Source organism: Bufo gargarizans, chromosome 6 (genome assembly GCF_014858855.1).
Source record: "Bufo gargarizans isolate SCDJY-AF-19 chromosome 6, ASM1485885v1, whole genome shotgun sequence".
NCBI lineage: Eukaryota > Metazoa > Chordata > Amphibia > Anura > Bufonidae > Bufo > Bufo gargarizans.
This window is the reverse complement of record NC_058085.1, coordinates 117,518,663-117,537,833: the sequence shown is the minus strand read 5'-3', so window position 1 is coordinate 117,537,833 and position 19,171 is coordinate 117,518,663. Positions and strand designations below refer to the sequence as shown.

Here is a 19,171-nt window from a genome sequence, read left to right as displayed (position 1 = left end):
GACATGGATTGCTAGATGGCCGCTAGCACATCCGCAATACCCAGTCCCCATAGCTCTGTGTGCTTTTATTGTGTAAAAAAAACTATTTGATACATATGCAAATTAATCTGAGAAGAGTCCTGTCCCTAAGATGAGTCAGGGACAGGACTCATCTCAGGTTAATTTGCATATGTATCAAATCTGTTTTTTAACACAATAAAAGCACGCAGAGCTATGGGGACTGGGTATTGCGGATGTGCTAGCGGACATATAGCAACCCATGCCCTCAGCTCTATACCCCAAATCCAGGTGACAGGTTCCCTTTAAGGTGAAATAGGGCTGAGTCCTTAAGGGGTTAAATATAAAATTTGAAAAATATACTATTTTCCCAGGAATAAAAAAAAAAAAGTACTAAAATAAAAATGACATTAAAGTCCCACGTATCACTGAAAAAAATATTTAAATAACTGAATAAAAGAAGTTATCGCATTTGAAGATATACATACTGGGTCAAGTAGGGGTAAATTTACAAATAGTTGTACAGTGCAAAATGTAGATAATTTCTGAAGCCTGTACGTCTGGAAAACCAGATGATGAAAGATTGGGGCTAAGAAAAAGTATGCAACCTTTTATTGTAGAATACACAGTTACTTTAGCTATATGAATATCGTAGTGTATGCAGTTCTCTACAAAATTTAACTTGATGATTTGTTTCCACGTTGCAGGTTTATTGTTTAAGAGGTGTACACTACTACTACCCACCAGAGAGAGGCTCAAGTTCATTCATAAGATTATTTCAGAAGTAAGACTCTTGTAAAATTTTGTTTCTGAATGACGGTTAAAATAAGTGAAAAGAGATAGAGGGAACTTGTCAGTAGTTTAATCCCTCAAAACTGCTGACAGAGGTAGATAGGTGAAGGGTAAATCTGTTTAACATCTTACAGGTAATGGGTCACCTATAATTTCTGCCAGTTAAAACCAGATAGCGACACCTATTCTTTTTTTTTTTAAATCTGTTTTAATTTTCTGAGTGTAGATTTTTTAAATTCTATTTGCTGAACATGATTATGGGGGCGGCCATATATCCTGGGCTATTTTTAATAGCATTTAGAGATACACTTTACCGAAGCCACCATGGGCCATAGACACAATGGACAGGGAGGGGGGCCTCATCTAACTATCTATGTGTTATCTGTCATTCTAATCCTCTGTAATGATAATAAGATGACTGCTGAAAAGTGATTTGGACAGACCAAGAAGTGGCGCCTATTTCCTCTTTTTCACAAGAGGAGTCATCTTGTTCCCTACAGCTTTTTGACCAGCTATGCATATCCAGGCCTCCGCTCTCACACCTGATCTCGGCAGTGGTGGGTTGCTTCTAGGGGAGATGGTTTCCGAGTCACCTTCATTTCTTACTCCTTGGGAGAAGACCAGAGGGCCACCATACTCTACTATGGACTGGGACAAATCCCTTTTACTTAACTCATAAACAGTCTTCTGACTCAATCTCACCTACATCAAATGTACCCTATCTGTTCTGATATTTTCTGGAGATGCCAGTGTGAGGTAGGGACCATGGAGCACATATGGTGGCACTGTCCGAAGATCAAACAATATTGGGTTGATATTACTGATTTACCCAATGTTTCATTCCATGTATCTTCCTCTATTTTGTTGGAGATGGCCTTACTGTCTGTGTTTCCGGGTCCTGTTCACCATATTAGGAAGAGCATCTTTCTCTGTTGTAGTTGTAGCTATGAGAATGGTTATTCCTAGATTTTGGAAATCGTTGCTCTAGGGCAAATTGGGTCGATGAACTTCATAGAATTATGTGAATGGAGGATATGATTGCCTCTCTTCAAGCTAGTTACTACAGCTGAAAGAGGACCCCCCCTTCCCTACTGTGTGTTGTCGTTTTGTTCCCCCTTTATGTGTTATTTATTCTTAATTTCAGGATTATTTGGAAGTAATTGTTTCACCAGACTACTACAAAGATTGTATCTCCTTATCATATGTTTCTGGTACTTGGATTGTACTTTTTGTGATAAAGTCTCAATAAAATATGATTTAAACTAAGTAGTGCCTATTATTAGGCTTATTTGCACTGCGAAAACTGCTGAATTTTAGGATCTTTAAAATATAGATAATGACATGAAAAGTGAAATATATCATCACCAAAAATTCTTTCAAAATATGTTTAACATAAAAACTTGATTTAAACAATAGTTTATTTTTTTTTTGTATAATTGTCTTTTTATTGAAGAAAATATAAGAGTAAAAGAAACATACATATTTCCTTATGAAGTCTGCTGACAATCAAGTGATCAGTAAATATGAAAGATTTGACAATGCAAATAAATCACATAGATGCATGCCAAGCAATTCCAGTTCCATCAATACCAATTTGTATACAACCCGATCACCGGGGAAATAGTAATATAGCTGGGCAAGAACTGCCCTTGAATATGCAAACTTATTATATAACAATGTTATTACTATGAACAAAGGACAGGACAAGACACAAGAGGGTGGACGGGGTGGACGGGGGGGGATACTATTCAGCGATCTCCGTGAATGTGTCCCAAGGCTGCCATACCTTATGAAATTTGTCTATAGTGTTATTGATAAGCACGGTTAAATATTCCATTCGTCTAACCTCCATAACACTAGAGAACAGATCAAGCCAAGTCGGTATGTCCTGTTTCTTCCAGTATTTAGCTATAAGGCGTCTAGTTGCCGACAATATATGAAGTACTAAGCAGAGTATGGGTTTCTTTAGTACTGTTGGAGGCATGTTCAGTAAAAACATATATGGGTCTAGTGAGAATTTTGTATTAATTAGTTGCAGTATAAGGTGTTGGGTCTCTCTCCATAATGGGAAAATGGCATGACAGTCCCAAAAGATGTGAAATAAAGACCCTTGGCCAGAGCCACACCTCCAACAAGTACCAGAAACAGTAGGATTCAGGTGTCTGAGCATCTGGGGCGTGTGATACCAGAACATCAAAAGCACAATAGTTCATTTTATGATGGCTTATTCACTTTCAGAACCAGGCTGTTTTAGTGATTTTTTTTTTCCTCCCACCTTTCAAGCGCCATGGCATTTTCATTTTTCTATTGACATATGACAGATTTTTTTATTTTTTTTGTGGGACATGTATTTATTAATGCCACTATTTAACGTTAAATTTTATGTAACTTATTAACATTGTTTGTAAGGATGAGAAAAGACATCCGTCCATCCAGTTCAGCCTGTTATCCTGCAAAGTTGATCCAGAGGAAGGGAAAATACCCTCATGAGGTAAAAGTCAATCTTCCTCATTTAGGGGAAAAAATTAATTTCTGACTCCAATCAGGCAATCAGAATAACTCCCTGGATCAACGACCTCTCCAAAAATCTAATAACTATAACCTGTAATATTATGTATTAAGAAACTTTCAAAAAAATTATTTGTGGGAGGAACAGAACTAAAATACACACTTTTGCATGTTTTTTATAGGGTTCCATTTTTACTGAGTTTACTGTGAAGTAAAATAAATATGTTAACTTTATCCTGTGGGTCAGTGCGATTATGACAGTGCCAAAAATATATATGATTCTTGCTATGTCAATAAGTGAATGGAAGGTGCACATGGCCGGTGTCTGTGGTTTGTGGATCCACGGTTTTCAGTCTTCAACACAGAAAGGTCCAGCACACAGTTGTGTGAATGTGGCCTAAACATTCAGATTCCACAGTCAAAATTGAGTATTGCATATAAGGGGTTAAATAGCCAAGACTAGCACTATCTCTGATTCTGGCCATTGCAGGTGGGTGTCAGCTGTCAGCTCCTGAATATGCTCCATAAAATCCCTGCCCACCAGTGACGTTCATATAGTCATGGTTGGCAAAAGGGTTTAAACATATTTATGTGGAGGCTTATGCTTCTTGTATGACTGAGGAGTCCCCTTTGCAGCAATAACAAGTGCTGTGGAGGCCGGTCCCATCATGTGCAGTGCCCCAGAGTCTTAACGCAGAATGTTCGCCAGCTCCTCGCCTCTGCTCTGAGTGACCACATATCCATACAATCCACTATTGGTTGGATGTTAGAGCTGTCACTCAGGGGAGGGGTATGTAGTGCTGGTTATTTTCAAAGCTGTACTTGTAAATGGGCATCTGGATAATTGCTGTTGCAAATATCAAGCTGATCATTTATCTGTCTGTGACATTCAAGAGTCTCTGATAAAATGTGGCCTTTTAAAACATTTTCTTGCTTGAAATTCCTTTATGGAAGACTCATTGCTTGGAAGAGGTTTGTGGAATTTCAAGTTCAGTTCACAATGGAAGTAATAATATTTATTGCAATAGATGATGACAGCCAGTGGAGAAACATTATGGGGTGAAATGCAGAAAAAAATATTCATTTATGGGACTGCTGGAGATAGATTACAGCGCTCGGTTATCTCCGCCATTCTGCCCCCTTCATCCCCATGAGTTAATTATTTCCTATCCAGTGTATAGAGAGGCTAACTTGTTTCTCAGTGTAATTTTTATTGAGAGTACAGCATTGGAAACATACACATATCAGTATACAGCAACATGTACATGTTTACATAATACCATATATTGCAATTTTGTTTTCCAGCTACACACTCAGACATTTTTTCCCTTTTATTTGTCATGTATTGGAGATCATACTTTACACTGGATCTAATATTAGTACACCAACAACCCTAAACTCCCTCCCGCCCCCTGTCACGGACGGTGTACAGGAAACAAGACAAAGCAACATGCATATATGACTCACTGGATCCAAAGCTAAGGAACCAAAAGGGAGACCCCTGCACAAGACCTAGCACTTTCCCTGGCTGCTCAGCCTATGCAAAGATCCCAAAGGTGGATGTTTGCATATCCACGTACCTCGACTATATAACCCCTGAACACCCTACAATAGTGAGGGGACACGACCACCGGCTCCCTACACCAGACACGGAGGGAGTCAGGGTCACCTGGGATCCAGCAAACAGAAAATAACAGATAAATGTACAGCACTTAACTTTGTAGCAGACTGGGAAACAGGCTCAGCATGCACACACACTCCAGGAAGAAGTATAAGCCGCCCAGTAAAGCATTATGGGGAGGAATTTAAAGGGAAGCAATCAGTCCAACTACATGACAGCTGAGAGAGGCTAACGAGATGAGGAACTGAATACCACAACAAAGAAAACTCAAGGAGGAGGTTCTGAAAGGCCTCTGTCAGAGCTTCTCAGCTGTCTGGTTGTGACAGTACCCCTCCCTCTACGAGTGGACTCCGGACACTCAGAACCCACCTTCTCAGGATGGGACCTATGGAAAGCCCTGATGAGACGAGAGGCCTTAATGTCCGTCAACTGGCACCCACATCCTCTCCTCAGGACCATAACCCTCCCAATGAACAAGGTACTGAAGAGAACCACGGACAAGACGAGAATCCACAATCCTAGAGACCTGAAATTCAAGATTCCCATCAACCATAATCGGAGGAGGAGGCAAAGGCGAGGGTACAATGGGTTGAACATAAGGTTTCAATAAGGACTTATGAAAAACATTATGGATCTTCCAAGTCTGAGGAAGATCAAGACGGTAGGCAACAGAATTGATGGCAGACAGGATTTTGTAAGGCCCAATAAACCTAGGACCCAACTTCCAGGAGGGAACCTTCAATTTGATATTCTTGGTAGACAACCACACCAGATCACCAACATTCAGGTCCGGACCAAGCACACGTCTCTTATCTGCCACACGCTTATATCTCTCACTCATGCTCTTTAGATTATCCTGAATCTTTTGCCAAATAGATGACAAAGACGAGGAGAATCTGTCCTCATCAGGTAAACCAGAAGACCCCTCTCCCGAGAAAGTCCCAAGCTGCGGATGAAACCCATATGCACCAAAAAATGGTGACTTATCAGAGGACTCCTGACGACGGTTATTTAAAGCAAACTCAGCAAGGGACAAAAAAGAACACCAATCCTCTTGATTCTCCGCCACAAAACAGCGCAGATATGTCTCCAGATTCTGATTGACGCGCTCTGTCTGGCCATTCGACTGCGGGTGGAAAGCAGAAGAGAATGACAACCGAACCCCCAAGCGAGAACAGAAAGCCTTCCAGAATCTGGAAACAAACTGCGTGCCCCTATCAGAGACTATGTCTGAAGGAATACCGTGCAATTTGACAATGTGATCAATAAATGCCTGCGCCAGCGTCTTAGCATTGGGCAAACCAGGAAAAGGGATGAAATGCACCATTTTGCTAAAACGGTCCACCACCACCAGAATCACAGTCTTCCCCGAGGAACGAGGCAGGTCCGTTATGAAGTCCATGGACAGATGTGTCCAAGGACGGGAAGGAATGGGTAAGGGAAGGAGAGGACCTGATGGCCGTGAATGAGGGACTTTGGCACGAGCGCACGTCTCGCAGGCTGCCACAAAACCCTCAACCGACTTACGAAGCGCAGGCCACCAGAATCTCCGAGCTATGAGATCCAGTGTGACTCTTGCCCCCGGGTGCCCAGCAAGGACCGTATCGTGGTGTTCCTTAAAAATCTTGTGTCTTAAAGCGAGAGGCACAAACAACCTCCCAGGAGGACAAAGATCAGGAGCCTCTGACTGGGCTGCCTGCACCTCTGCCTCCAATTCAGAAAAAAGAGCAGAGACCACCACACCTTCAGCCAAAATGGGACCCGGGTCTTAAAAATTCCCGCCTCCCGGAAAACAACGTGACAGGGCATCTGCCTTCACATTCTTAACTCCAGGGCGGAACGTGACAACAAAATTAAATCTTGAAAAGAACAAAGACCATCTGGCCTGTCTCGGGTTCAGACGCTTGGCTGACTCACAGTAGGCCAGATTTTTATGGTCAGTAAACACGGTAATAGGGTGTCTGGCTCCCTCCAGCCAATGGCACCATTCCTCAAAAGCCAACTTGATGGCCAACAATTCCCTATCTCCCACATCGTAATTTCTCTCTGCGGAAGAGAGTTTTTTCGAGAAAAAGGCACACGGTCTCCATTTGGCAGGAGAGGAACCCTGAGACAAGACTGCACCCACACCCACCTCAGAAGCATCAACCTCAACTATGAAGAGTAAAGAAATATCAGGTTGCACCAAGATGGGAGCGGAAGCAATACTCTCCTTGATATTAGAAAAAGCTTTACGCGCCTCTACCGACCAAGAAGAAAAATCTACCCCCTTTCTGGTCATATCAGTGAGTGGTTTAACAATAGAGGAATAATTCAAAATAAACTTCCTGTAATAATTGGCAAAGCCCAAAAAACGCATCAGCGCCTTCTGATTCTCAGGAAGCTCCCACTCAAGCATAGCGCGGACCTTCTCGGGGTCCATGCGAAAACCAGAAGCGGAGAGAAGAAACCCCAGAAATTGAATTTCTGGAACCGCAAACACACATTTTTCCAGTTTCGCATATAATTTATTCTCCCGCAGAATGAGCAAGACCTGACGTAAATGTTCCTTATGAGTTTTGAAATCAGGAGAAAAAATCTAAATGTTATCCAAATACACTAATACAAATTTTCCCATCAAATGATAAAAAATTCTGTTCACGAAATGCTGAAAAACGGCTGGGGCATTCATCAAACCAAAAGGCATAACCAAATTTTCAAAATGGCCCTCAGGGTGTCATGGTCTTACCTTCTTGCTGTTCTCCTTCGTTTGACATGTGCTGGCGGCCATCTTGGTTTCTGGGTTTCTTGTAGCCTCCCACCCTGCGGCTTCTCCTTCCCACTGGGAGGAGCTGGATGCCTAGCTCATATATATAGGAGGTCTGTGGCTTCAGTTCCTTGCTTGGTCCTCCTGTGTTCACATGCTTCTAAGACTGCTGCTGCTTCTGGTTCCTGATCCTGGCTTCGTCTGACTACCCTGCTGGTTCCTGATCCAGGCTTCATCTGACTACCCTGCTGGTTCCCGATCCAGGCTTCGTCTGACTACCCTTCTGGTTCCTGACCTCTGGCTTCGCCAGACCCTGCTTCGGTTTAGCCATCCGTTTGGACTTTTGCCTTACAGCTTGATTTTCAATAAAGCCTTCTTATTTCCACTTATCTCTTGTTGTACGTCTGGTTCATGGTTCCATGACATTAGGACCAAGCCATGAATTCTGACGGTACAGGGCCATCCTCGCTACCTACGCTGGTTGCCAGACTTGATCAGCAGGATCACCTGTTGGGTCGGTTCGCTGTGGCGTTGCAAACCCTGCTTGAACGCACGGCTCATTTAGCTTCCGTTGCCGATGGGTCGGTTGTCGCTCCTGGGCCCGCTCCTACTGCCGCTCCGGTTGTTGCGCCAGAGTCTACCCCGACACCTGTTGCTGCGCCTGCGGTGTTTCGGGGTATGACCGGTTCTGCCCCCCTTCCACAGCGCTTTGGGGGAGAGCCAACTCAGTGCCGAGGTTTCCTTAACCAGGTGGGCATTTATTTCGAGTTGCTGCCACATGCCTTTCCTACTGAGAGATCAAAGGTGGGCTTCTTGATCTCGCTGCTCTCGGACAAGGCCTTGGCCTGGGCCAGCCCTTTATGGGAGAACAACAATCCGGTGGTTGCCGAGTTTTCCGGTTTTGTTGCTTCTCTTCGGAAGGTATTCGATGTGCCGGCTCGTGCTGCCTCTGCCGCGAAGCTCCTTATGTCCATCAGACAGGGTTCACGATCCGTAGCTGAATACGCCATTGAGTTTCGTACCCTGGCAGCAGAGGTGGGCTGGAATAATGAGGCTCTGGTCGCTGCTTTCTCTCATGGTCTCTCGGATGCCTTGAAGGATGAGGTTGCAGCTAAGGACCTACCAGTGGAGCTCGAGTCTCTTATTTCTTTCCTGATTTTGATTGACACCAGACTCAGGGAGAGACCTTCCTTTAAGGAGAGCCTGCGGAGGTCTTCTAACAGATTGGCGCCTACGTTTGCTGTCCCACCCGTGCCTCCCTCTCCTCCCACGCCTCCTGGGGATGACTTGTCTGGGGGTGAACCCATGCAGCTGGGGTTTGCTCGCCTGTCCGAGGGGGAGAGGGTACTCCGGAGACGCGAGGGCCGATGCATGTACTGTGGTCTCGGTGGGCATTTTCGGTTGGCATGCCCGAACCGTCCGGGAAACGCTCGCACCTGAGATCCTGTCGGGGGCAGATCTTGGGTGGAGTCTCCTCATCCCCGGTTTCCCGTGTTGACAAACCACTGATTACTGTTGTCCTCTCCTGGGTCGGGGGCTCGGTGACGACCCAGGCGTTGGTGGACTCTGGTGCTGGTGGTTTGTTCATTGATAGTGTGTTCGCTGCCGCCAGTTCCATTCCTCTGCAGCCTCGAGGTTCCCCACTGGCTCTTGAGGCGATAGACGGCAGACCCCTTCTGCCGCCACACGTGACTCAGGAGACCCTTCCAGTGGGGATGGCCATTGGTGCCGTTCACAGAGAGTCGGTCTGTCTCCAGGTTATTTCGTCTCCACACTACTCTGTGGTCTTGGGGTACCCCTGGCTCCAGAAGCATAATCCCACTTTCGATTGGAGATCGGCCGAGATCCTCTCGTGGTCACCGCAGTGTGGGGCTAGTTGCATCCATGGGCCTGTCAAGTTGCTGTGTACTTCCTCGGACTCTCTGTTGCCTCCTGAATACGAGGAGTACCGGGATGTATTCGATAAGGTGCGTGCGGTTGCCCTACCTCCGCACCGCCCATACGATTGTGCCATAGAGTTACAACCTGGTGCCGTTCCTCCTCGTGGCAAAGTCTATCCACTGTCGGTAGCGGAGAATGAGGCCATGGAGGGGTACGTCAGGGAGGCCCTTTCACACGGACACATTCGCAAATCCTCGTCCCCGGCAGGGGCTGGATTTTTCTTTGTGAAAAAGAAGGGCGGTGAGTTGAGGCCTTGCATCGATTACAGGGGTCTCAATCGCATCACGATCAAGAACGCTTACCCGATACCCTTGATTTCCGAACTGTTCGATCGCCTCAAAGGGGCCACGGTCTTTACCAAACTCGACCTGAGGGCGGCATATAACCTGGTAAGGATCAAGGCGGGCGATGAGTGGAAGACCGTGTTTAACACCAGGACCGGTCATTATGAATCCTTGGTTATGCCCTTTGGGTTGTGCAATGCGCCCGCAGTCTTCCAGGAATTCATCAACGATGTTTTCCGTGACCTGTTGCAGCAGTGTGTGGTGGTCTATTTGGATGACATCTTGGTATATTCTGAATCCATGGAGGCCCACATTCTGGATGTCAGACGAGTGTTGCAACGGTTATGAGAGAACAAGCTGTTCGGTAAGCTTGAGAAATGCGAATTTCACCGATCCCAGGTAACCTTCTTAGGTTACATCATTTCCGCTGAGGGGTTCTCCATGGATCCTGAGAAGGTTTCGGCTGTCTTACAGTGGCCCCAGCCCAGTGGTCTTCGTGCCCTGCAGCGCTTTTTGGGCTTCGCCAATTATTATCGGAAGTTCATCAGGGACTTTTCCATGCTAGCCAAGCCTCTCACGGATCTGACCAGGAAGGGCAGTAATCCCCAGGTCTGGCCGCTCGAGGCCATCCGAGCTTTTGAGGCTCTAAAGTCCGCCTTTGTGTCGGCTCCGATTCTGTCGCATCCCAACCCTGGGTTGCCTTTTGTCCTCGAGGTGGACGCGTCTGAGACGGGAGTAGGCGCCCTTCTGTCTCAGCGTAGAACACCAGAGGGTCCTCTGCTTCCTTGTGGGTTTTACTCCCGGAAACTGTCTTCCGCGGAATGCAACTATCAGATTGGTGACAGGGAGTTATTGGCCATCGTGCAGGCCCTTAAAGAATGGAGGCACTTGCTCGAGGGCTCGGTGGTTCCGGTTCTCATCCTGACGGACCACAAGAATCTGACCTACCTCTCTGAGGCCAAGAGATTGACACCACGTCAGGCCAGATGGGCTCTGTTCTTGTCACGTTTTAATTATGTGGTCTCCTACCTACCTGGTTCCAAGAACATCAGAGCGGATGCCTTATCACGGCAGTACTCCGAGCTGTCCGGGGAGGAGTCGATTCCGACTTCGGTCATACCTCCGAATCAGATCCTGGCCGCCATTCGCACCAGCCTGACCTCTCCCCTGGGTGAGCAGATTTTGGCGGCTCAATCTGGTGCTCCCTCTGGGAGACCCAACGGCAGATGTTTTGTGCCTGAGGAGTTGCGCACTCGGTTGTTGCGAACCTACCATAACTCCAAGGCCGCGGGGCATCCTGGGAAGAATCAGCTGTCCTGGGCTGTTTCACGTCTGTTCTGGTGGCCTTCTCTACGTTCCGACATCGCCGCATATGTAGCGGCATGCTCCGTTTGTGCCCAGAGTAAGTCCCCTCGGCACCTTCCGTTGGGCCTTTTGCAACCCATAGCCACCGGGGAGCGTCCATGGTCACACCTGGGGATGGATTTCATTGTGGACCTCCCTGCATCCCGAGGCCATACGGTCATTCTCATGATTGTGGATCGGTTTTCCAAAATGTGCCACTGTGTTCCTCTCAAGAAGTTACCCTCTGCACAAGAGTTGGCCACGATTTTTGCCAGGGAGGTCTTCCGGTTGCACGGTTTGCCCAAGGAGATTGTGTCGGATCGGGGGAGTCAGTTTGGGTCCAGGTTCTGGCGCGCCTTTTGCTCCCAGTTGGGGATTCATCTCTCTTTCTCCTCGGCCTACCACCCTCAGTCCAATGGGGCCGCAGAACGATCCAATCAGGCCTTGGAGCAATTCCTTCGTTGCTATGTCTCCGATCACCAAGACAATTGGGTTGACCTCCTGCCTTGGGCTGAGTTTGCCAGGAACACGGCGATGAACTCTTCCTCTGGGACGTCTCCCTTCATGGCCAATTATGGGTTCCAACCTGCCGTGTTACCGGAGGTATTCTCTCCCCAGGATATTCCGGCTGTGGAGGATCACCTTTCCGTCCTACGTGCTTCTTGGGTACAGATCCAGAGGTCCCTTGAGGTCTCTGCGCAGCGCCAGAGACTCCAGGCTGATCGCAGACGAGCGCCCGCTCCTTCCTACCAGGTCGGAGACCGCGTATGGTTGTCCACCCGCAACCTCAACCTTCGAGTGCCCACTCCCAAGCTGGCGCCTCGCTTTGTTGGTCCCTTCCGAGTGCTTCGCAGGGTAAACCCGGTAGCCTATGCCCTTGCGCTTCCTCCGGGCATGCGGATCTCCAACGTGTTTCATGTCTCCCTGTTGAAGCCACTGGTGTGTAATCGTTTCACTTCCTCGGTTCCTCGGCCTCGTCCGGTCCAAGTGGGCAATCGTGAGGAGTATGAGGTGAGCAATATCCTGGACTCACGCCTGGTCCTAGTCGGGTGCAGTTTTTGGTTCATTGGCGTGGTTATGGTCCAGAGGAGCGTTCCTGGGTTCCCTCCGCAGATGTCCATGCTCCTGCCTTGCTCCGAGCCTTCCACGCACGCTTCCCTCAGAAACCGTTCTTTACTCCGCGGAGGAGGGGCCCTTGAGGGGGAGGTACTGTCATGGTCTTACCTTCTTGCTGTTCTCCTTCGTTTGACATGTGCTGGCGGCCATCTTGGTTTCTGGGTTTCTTGTAGCCTCCCACCCTGCGGCTTCTCCTTCCCACTGGGAGGAGCTGGATGCCTAGCTCATATATATAGGAGGTCTGTGGCTTCAGTTCCTTGCTTGGTCCTCCTGTGTTCACATGCTTCTAAGACTGCTGCTGCTTCTGGTTCCTGATCCTGGCTTCGTCTGACTACCCTGCTGGTTCCTGATCCAGGCTTCATCTGACTACCCTGCTGGTTCCCGATCCAGGCTTCGTCTGACTACCCTTCTGGTCCCTGACCTCTGGCTTCGCAAGACCCTGCTTCGGTTTAGCCATCCGTTTGGACTTTTGCCTTACAGCTTGATTTTCAATAAAGCCTTCTTATTTCCACTTATCTCTTGTTGTACGTCTGGTTCATGGTTCCATGACACAGGGGTATTGAAGGCCGTCTTCCATTCGTCTCCTTCTCTGACCCTGACCAGGTTGTATGCCCCTCTTAGATCTAATTTGGAAAAGACTTTAGCCCCAACAACCTGGTTAAACAGGTCCGGGATTAGAGGAAGCGGATAAGGGTCACGAATGGTGATACTGTTCAGCTCCCTGAAATCCAGACAAGGTCTTAAAGAACCATCTTTTTTCTTAACAAAGAAAAAACCAGCGGCAACAGGTGACTTCGAGGGTCGTATGTGTCCTTTTCTCAGACTCTCAGAGATATAAGCACGCATAGCGATCCTTTCAGGTTGGGAAAGATTGTATAAACGAGATTAATAGGGCAATCGTACTCCCTGTGCGGGGGCAAATCCTGAACTCCACTCTCAGAGAAGACATCCGAAAATTCAGAGAGAAAAGATGGTACAGTCTTAGTAGCAACCTCAGAAACAGATGTCGTGAGGCAATTCTCTCTGCAAAAGTCACTCCAACCATTTATTTGCCTTGCTTGCCAATCAATGGTGGGATTATGTTTAGTGAGCCAGGGTAGCCCCAACACTAGAGGAGTAGGCAAACCGCTAAGGACGAAACATGACACATCCTCAACATGAGCATCACTCACAATTAAACGGATATTGTGAACTATGCCCTTTAAAGATTTCTGAGAAAGTGGAGCGGAATCAATAGCAAAAACAGGAATATCCTTTCCCAAAGTGCACACCTGGAAACCATGAGTTATTGCAAATTGACTATCAATGAGATTGACCGCTGCTCCACAAAAATCTCACAAAAAATGCTCTTGCTCTCTAGCGCCACCCTGGCAGGCAGGACAAAAAGGGAACTACAAGCAAACGGAAAACCTTCAATTTCCACCTCAACCCTGCCAATAGTAACAGACGGAACATTTTTAAAAGATTTTTTCCTCTTTGTTTCTTTATTACTCCCAGAGAACTGCCTGAATCTCCTAGAGGGACAAACATTTGCCAAATGATTTATACCTCCACAACAAAAACAAACCCTCCCATGCGGGCTGAATCTTCTATTGTCAGAAGCAATCAACCCCAGCTGCATGGGCTCCTGCTCAGAAGGGGCTGACAGCGACTGAGACCCCTGCGCACAGAATGAGACCGCTGCACTGTCCTGGGACTGAGTATGACAGGAAGGAGAGATCTCTCCTCTCTCTCTAAGACGCCTGTCAATACGAACGGCCTGAGACATAGCAGAGTCCAAGGAAATAGGCCTTTCATGAAAGGCAAATGCATCTTTCAATCCCTCTGAAAGACCATGGCAAAATTGACTTCGGAGTGCAGCATCATTCCAACCAGTATCAGCTGCCCATCTCCGAAATTCTGAACAGTATATCTCTGCGGATTGTTTACCCTGGCATAATAGACGTAGTCTAGACTCAGCCAGAGCAATACGATCCGGATCATCATATATCTGACCCAAGGCTAAAAAGAATTCATCCACTGAACGGAGGGGCCGTGCCCCCTCCGGCAGCGGCGTTACCCCTGAGCAGCGATATAATGATCCCCACCCTCCTTCCTCATCACCAGAGGAATGGGGAAGAAGGCGAAAATGGAGTTTGCAAGCCTCTCTAAAACGCACAAAATTCTCACTAACCCCGGAAAACGTATCCGGGAGCGAGATCTTAGGCTCAGAACAAACGCCATGAATGCCAGCTGAACCGGTCACTTGAAGCTGAGAAAAAGTCCTGTGGAGATCAGCTACCTCCAATGAAAGACCCTGAAGGCGTTTAGACAAAAGTGAAACCGGATCCATGCTTGAGACGGTTTTGGCGGCTTATAATGTCACGGACGGTGTACAGGAAACAAGACAAAGCAACATGCATATATGACTCACTGGATCCAAAGCTAAGGAACCAAAAGGGAGACCCCTGCACAAGACCTAGCACTTTCCCTGGCTGCTCAGCCTATGCAAAGATTCCAAAGGTGGATGTTTGCATATCCACGTACCTCGACTATATAACCCCTAAACACCCTACAATAGTGAGGGGACACGACCACCGGCTCCCTACACCAGACACGGAGGGAGTCAGGGTCACCTGGGATCCAGCAAACAGAAAATAACAGATAAATGTACAGCACTTAACTTGTAGCAGACTGGGAAACAGGATCAGCATGCACACACACTCCAGGAAGAAGTATAAGCCGCCCAGTAAAGCATTATGGGGAGGAATTGAAAGGGAAGCAATCAGTCCAACTACATGACAGCTGAGAGAGGCTAACGAGATGAGGAACTTAATACCACAACAAAGAAAACTCAAGGAGGAGGTTCTGAAAGGCCTCTGTCATAGCTTCTCAGCTGTCTGGTTGTGACCCCCCCCCTCCCTCTATAATTAAGCGGTGAGACAACCATCCTAGTAAATTGAGTCAGTGCGTTCTTGCTATATGCAGAACCCATCCAATATCTCCACTGTTGCTTCAAGGCCCTCTTCTGAAGACTCATAAAACACCCCCTTTCACCCTTACTTCTTCTAGCACTAGGTCACCAGACAAAGGTTACTGCAACCTCTCAATCTCAGAGATTTGGTCCCTAAGACAGTCTTCCGCAAGCGCCCATGAGAGAGGCTAACTTGTAGTAACTGGACTAACCCTTTAAAGCTGTGGCCAGGACCCTGCCGATCAGCTGTTTGAGGAGACACTGGTGCTTCTGTGAGCTATTCTGCCTTCTCCAAGCTCACCAAGCACAGAGCTGTACATTGTATAGCGGCTTTGCTTAGTATCACGCCCAGCCCCATTCACTTCAATTTGGTTGAGTGCAATACCAAGCACAGCCACTTTACAATGTACGGCACTGTGCTTGGTAAGCTGGGAGAAGGCCCATAGGTGAAGATAGGTCATCAGTATCAAAATCTCAGAAAACCCCTTTAAAATCAGAAGCATTGTGCCCCATGTAAATTGTAAGGAATTTACCTTTGTTTTGTTGTTTGCAGATTTCTTGTTTTAAATTGTGTGGCTGTACATCGCCATCTCAGTGTCTCGGCCTGTTTTGCTACGGTGCATTTTTAAAGGTTTGTTTCTACTTATTAATCCCATTTGAATCAGAACTACAAATGATGACTATATATCATCCTTGGTCTCTTAAGGCCCCATATACATTAGTGTATTGTTGGCTGAACACACTGAGAATGGCGGGTTTGGCTGACAGTCTAATGTGTGGAGCGAGCTTCCAATTCTCCAGATTTCACCATAACTTTTTGTTCTTTGGCAGCGGCTTTCTCCTCTCTCCCTACTGAATACACATTCACGTTCGGTTGTGCTGAACATGTACGTGTATGGAGGAGCTGGGATGGAGTCAGGAGAAATAGCGGTCAGTCGACAGCTAATGAAAGTACATGGCCACCCTCAGTACAGAACAGTTGTAAAGTTGTCAGAATTTTTTCTTTCTTTCTTTGTTATGAACAGAAATATTTCACTCTTAACGTCTGCACTTGATTTTGAAATTGCTCACGTTGTAAATCTATACAGAATCTTCCACATCTACTGAGTTCATGTTTTCTTTTTGAAATGAGAAACAAATTTTAATGATTTTTATTGCAAGGCTGCAAAAACCCTTGAGGATCACCTCACAGTTGGAATCTACAAAATTATATGTTACATAATTAGAAAAAATCACTACACATGTCTAGCACATTGAGCAAGAAAATATGTACTCGAGGAACTGTGTGAACATCTTCGGTATTATGTATTTACACGCAAATTTGCAGATTTCATTACTGAAAATCTGGCAGATTTCTGCATGTGAATGAGATTTACACATACTTTGTACTGTGCTATGTTGACGATGTTCCATCAATTTAAAAAGTAATAAAAAAAAGTATGCTTTTTTTTTTTTTTAAATCTCTTTTTCTTTATTGGATTGAGAAATCAGTTGTACAGAATTGGGTATCAAAACAATACAATACAGAAAATTTGCATCAAAGCATATTTGTGCAAAAAAGTATGCTTTTTATACAGCAGTTTTACAAAACACTTTAGCCACCTTAGATAATTGTAGGCCGAATGCTCATTCAGCTGACAACTATCTTTCCGTGGCCCTACATGTGTCCTAAACGGAGAGTGAGGAGAAAGCCATTGCCAGACACCTTTGGAAATCCTTATTTTTCCGAGAACAAAAGGATTGGGCGGTTGAAGTCCAAGAGAGCAGGCCGCATACACATCAGATGGCTGTCCAGTCCCACTGGAACACCTGGTTCATCCCTCATTTATCTAATGTGTATGCCTAGCTTCTCATAGGTAACTTAAACATCCCACCATGCCATTAGCTTATAAAACATTATCTGTTGCCCTGTTTACATGTTTATAAGCATATCAGTGTTTCTTTTCAGATTCTAACTGCTGGCTGGGATGAGCTGGAGTGTCACAGAGTCTACATTTTTCTTTGTGATTTGACCAATCTACCTCGAAAGATGCAAAGTGTGGTTAGCAGCAAGCCAGGTAACTTGCTTAGCTCGATTAAAGAGGTTCTCCAGGATTTTCAGTTAGGTCATCAAAATGAGATCGATGGGGGTCCGATTTCCGGCAGTCCTGCCAATTAGCTGTTTCAGGAAGGCGTAGAGCTCCATACAGCTGATTAGCGTCGGATCCCCACCCATCTGATATTGATGACCTCTCCTGAGGATGGGCCATGAATATCTAAATCCCAGAGAACCTTTAATAATGTATGTGTACCATATTGCTTCCATGTATTTACATGTGTTGCAAGCTGAGATGCCTTTCTTATCTGTGTGAATTTGCATGTCCTGAAAACGTTCCCTTTGCGTTTCAGTTTGCTGAAATGTCACCTGTTTTTTTTTCCTGATGGTAATTTTTTTTATTCTACTTTCTTTACATAATTTTAAAACCGCAGCCTTTCGATATATAATTTACAGCAGCCAAATGGACCACAGGAACCTGTAGTGAGAAAATGATTCATTAAATTTTGTGAGACTGTTTGTTGGGGGCATTTCTTATGACATGTGTAGAGATAACTGTGCAGGGAGGAGGTGACACACCTGCAGCACCGATAACTTGTTTGAAAGGGCTGCGGTGAATGGGCAAGTGCTGCAGCCTCTTCATTATATACCAGGTACAGTGCTGTACAATGTATACCCAAAGACAAGGCTTTGGAAAACTGTGGCAAAATCACACCGTCACGAGGCACGAACACAGCTTTTATGGAATTGCCAACTTTACCAGTTAGAGTTTTTCCCTCCACCTGCTTTTCCATGTTAGCCACTGAAGCTTCACGAGAGACTTGAATTTTTGCTTTAATAATATTTTTAACAGGTCACTGAAATGTTTCCATTATTTGCAATGAGGCCTATGGATTGGGGATAAAAGTCATTTTTTTCAATATTTATTACCTTATTTTATTCTGATAAACTGAAATTCCATGTTTGAGCATCAGTGTTCATATTCAGTGTTAGTTTTCTTTTTTTACTGGATATCATTGTGTTTCCGAGCTTCCTACATATTTACACATGTTAATGATTTACAAGACCTTTACAAGCTGCTAGTAGTGACCCTAACCTGGAGAAGATAAAAAAGTTAACTATTTTGGAAAACAGATGCTGTTTGTTCACATCATGCTTGTAGTGCACATGTAGCATGACAGTCTGCAAAGCCTCCTGACATTCTCAGCAAATTTATTTATAGGTAAGGCTACTTTCACACTTGCGCTTGATCGGATCCGTTCTGAACGGATCCGATCATATTAATGCAGACGGAGGCTCCGTTCAGACTTTCAATGTAAAGTCAATGGGGGACGGATCCGCTTGAAGATTGAGCCATATGGTGACATCTTCAAGCGGATCCGTTCCCATTGACTTACATTGTAAGTCTGAACGGATCCGCACGCCTCCGCACGGCCAGGCGGACACCCGAACGCTGCAAGCAGCGTTCAGCTGTCCGCCTGTCCGTGCGGAGGCGAGTGGAGCGGAGGCTGAACGCCGCCAGACTGATGCAGTCTGAGCGGATCCGCATCCATTCAGACTGCATCAGGGCTGGACGGAGGCGTTCGGGTCCGCTCGTGAGCCCCTTCAAACGGAGCTCACGAGCGGACCGACGAACGCTAGTGTGAAAGTAGCCTAATAATGGTTTATTGTACTGAAATACAAGTACACTTGTAATAAAAAGGATACCACAAATATATATATATACTTCATGGCATATCTTTATGATATACAGTACAGACCAAAAGTTTGGACACACCTTCTCATTCAAAGAGTTTTCTTTATTTTCATGACTATGAAAATTGTAGATTTACAC

At 45.9% G+C, this 19,171-nt stretch overlaps 1 protein-coding gene across 1 annotated transcript in view; it reads left to right on the top strand.

The window, feature by feature from the left end:
• FBXO47 (F-box protein 47) overlaps window positions 1-19,171 on the top strand; it is a 167,978-nt gene that overhangs the window by 107,782 nt on the left and 41,025 nt on the right. Inside the window, exons 4-6 of the mRNA XM_044298333.1 lie at window positions 705-781; window positions 15,856-15,933; window positions 17,251-17,359. Coding sequence (XP_044154268.1) covers window positions 705-781; window positions 15,856-15,933; window positions 17,251-17,359 — 264 coding nt within the window. The remainder of the gene's footprint in view (window positions 1-704; window positions 782-15,855; window positions 15,934-17,250; window positions 17,360-19,171) is intronic.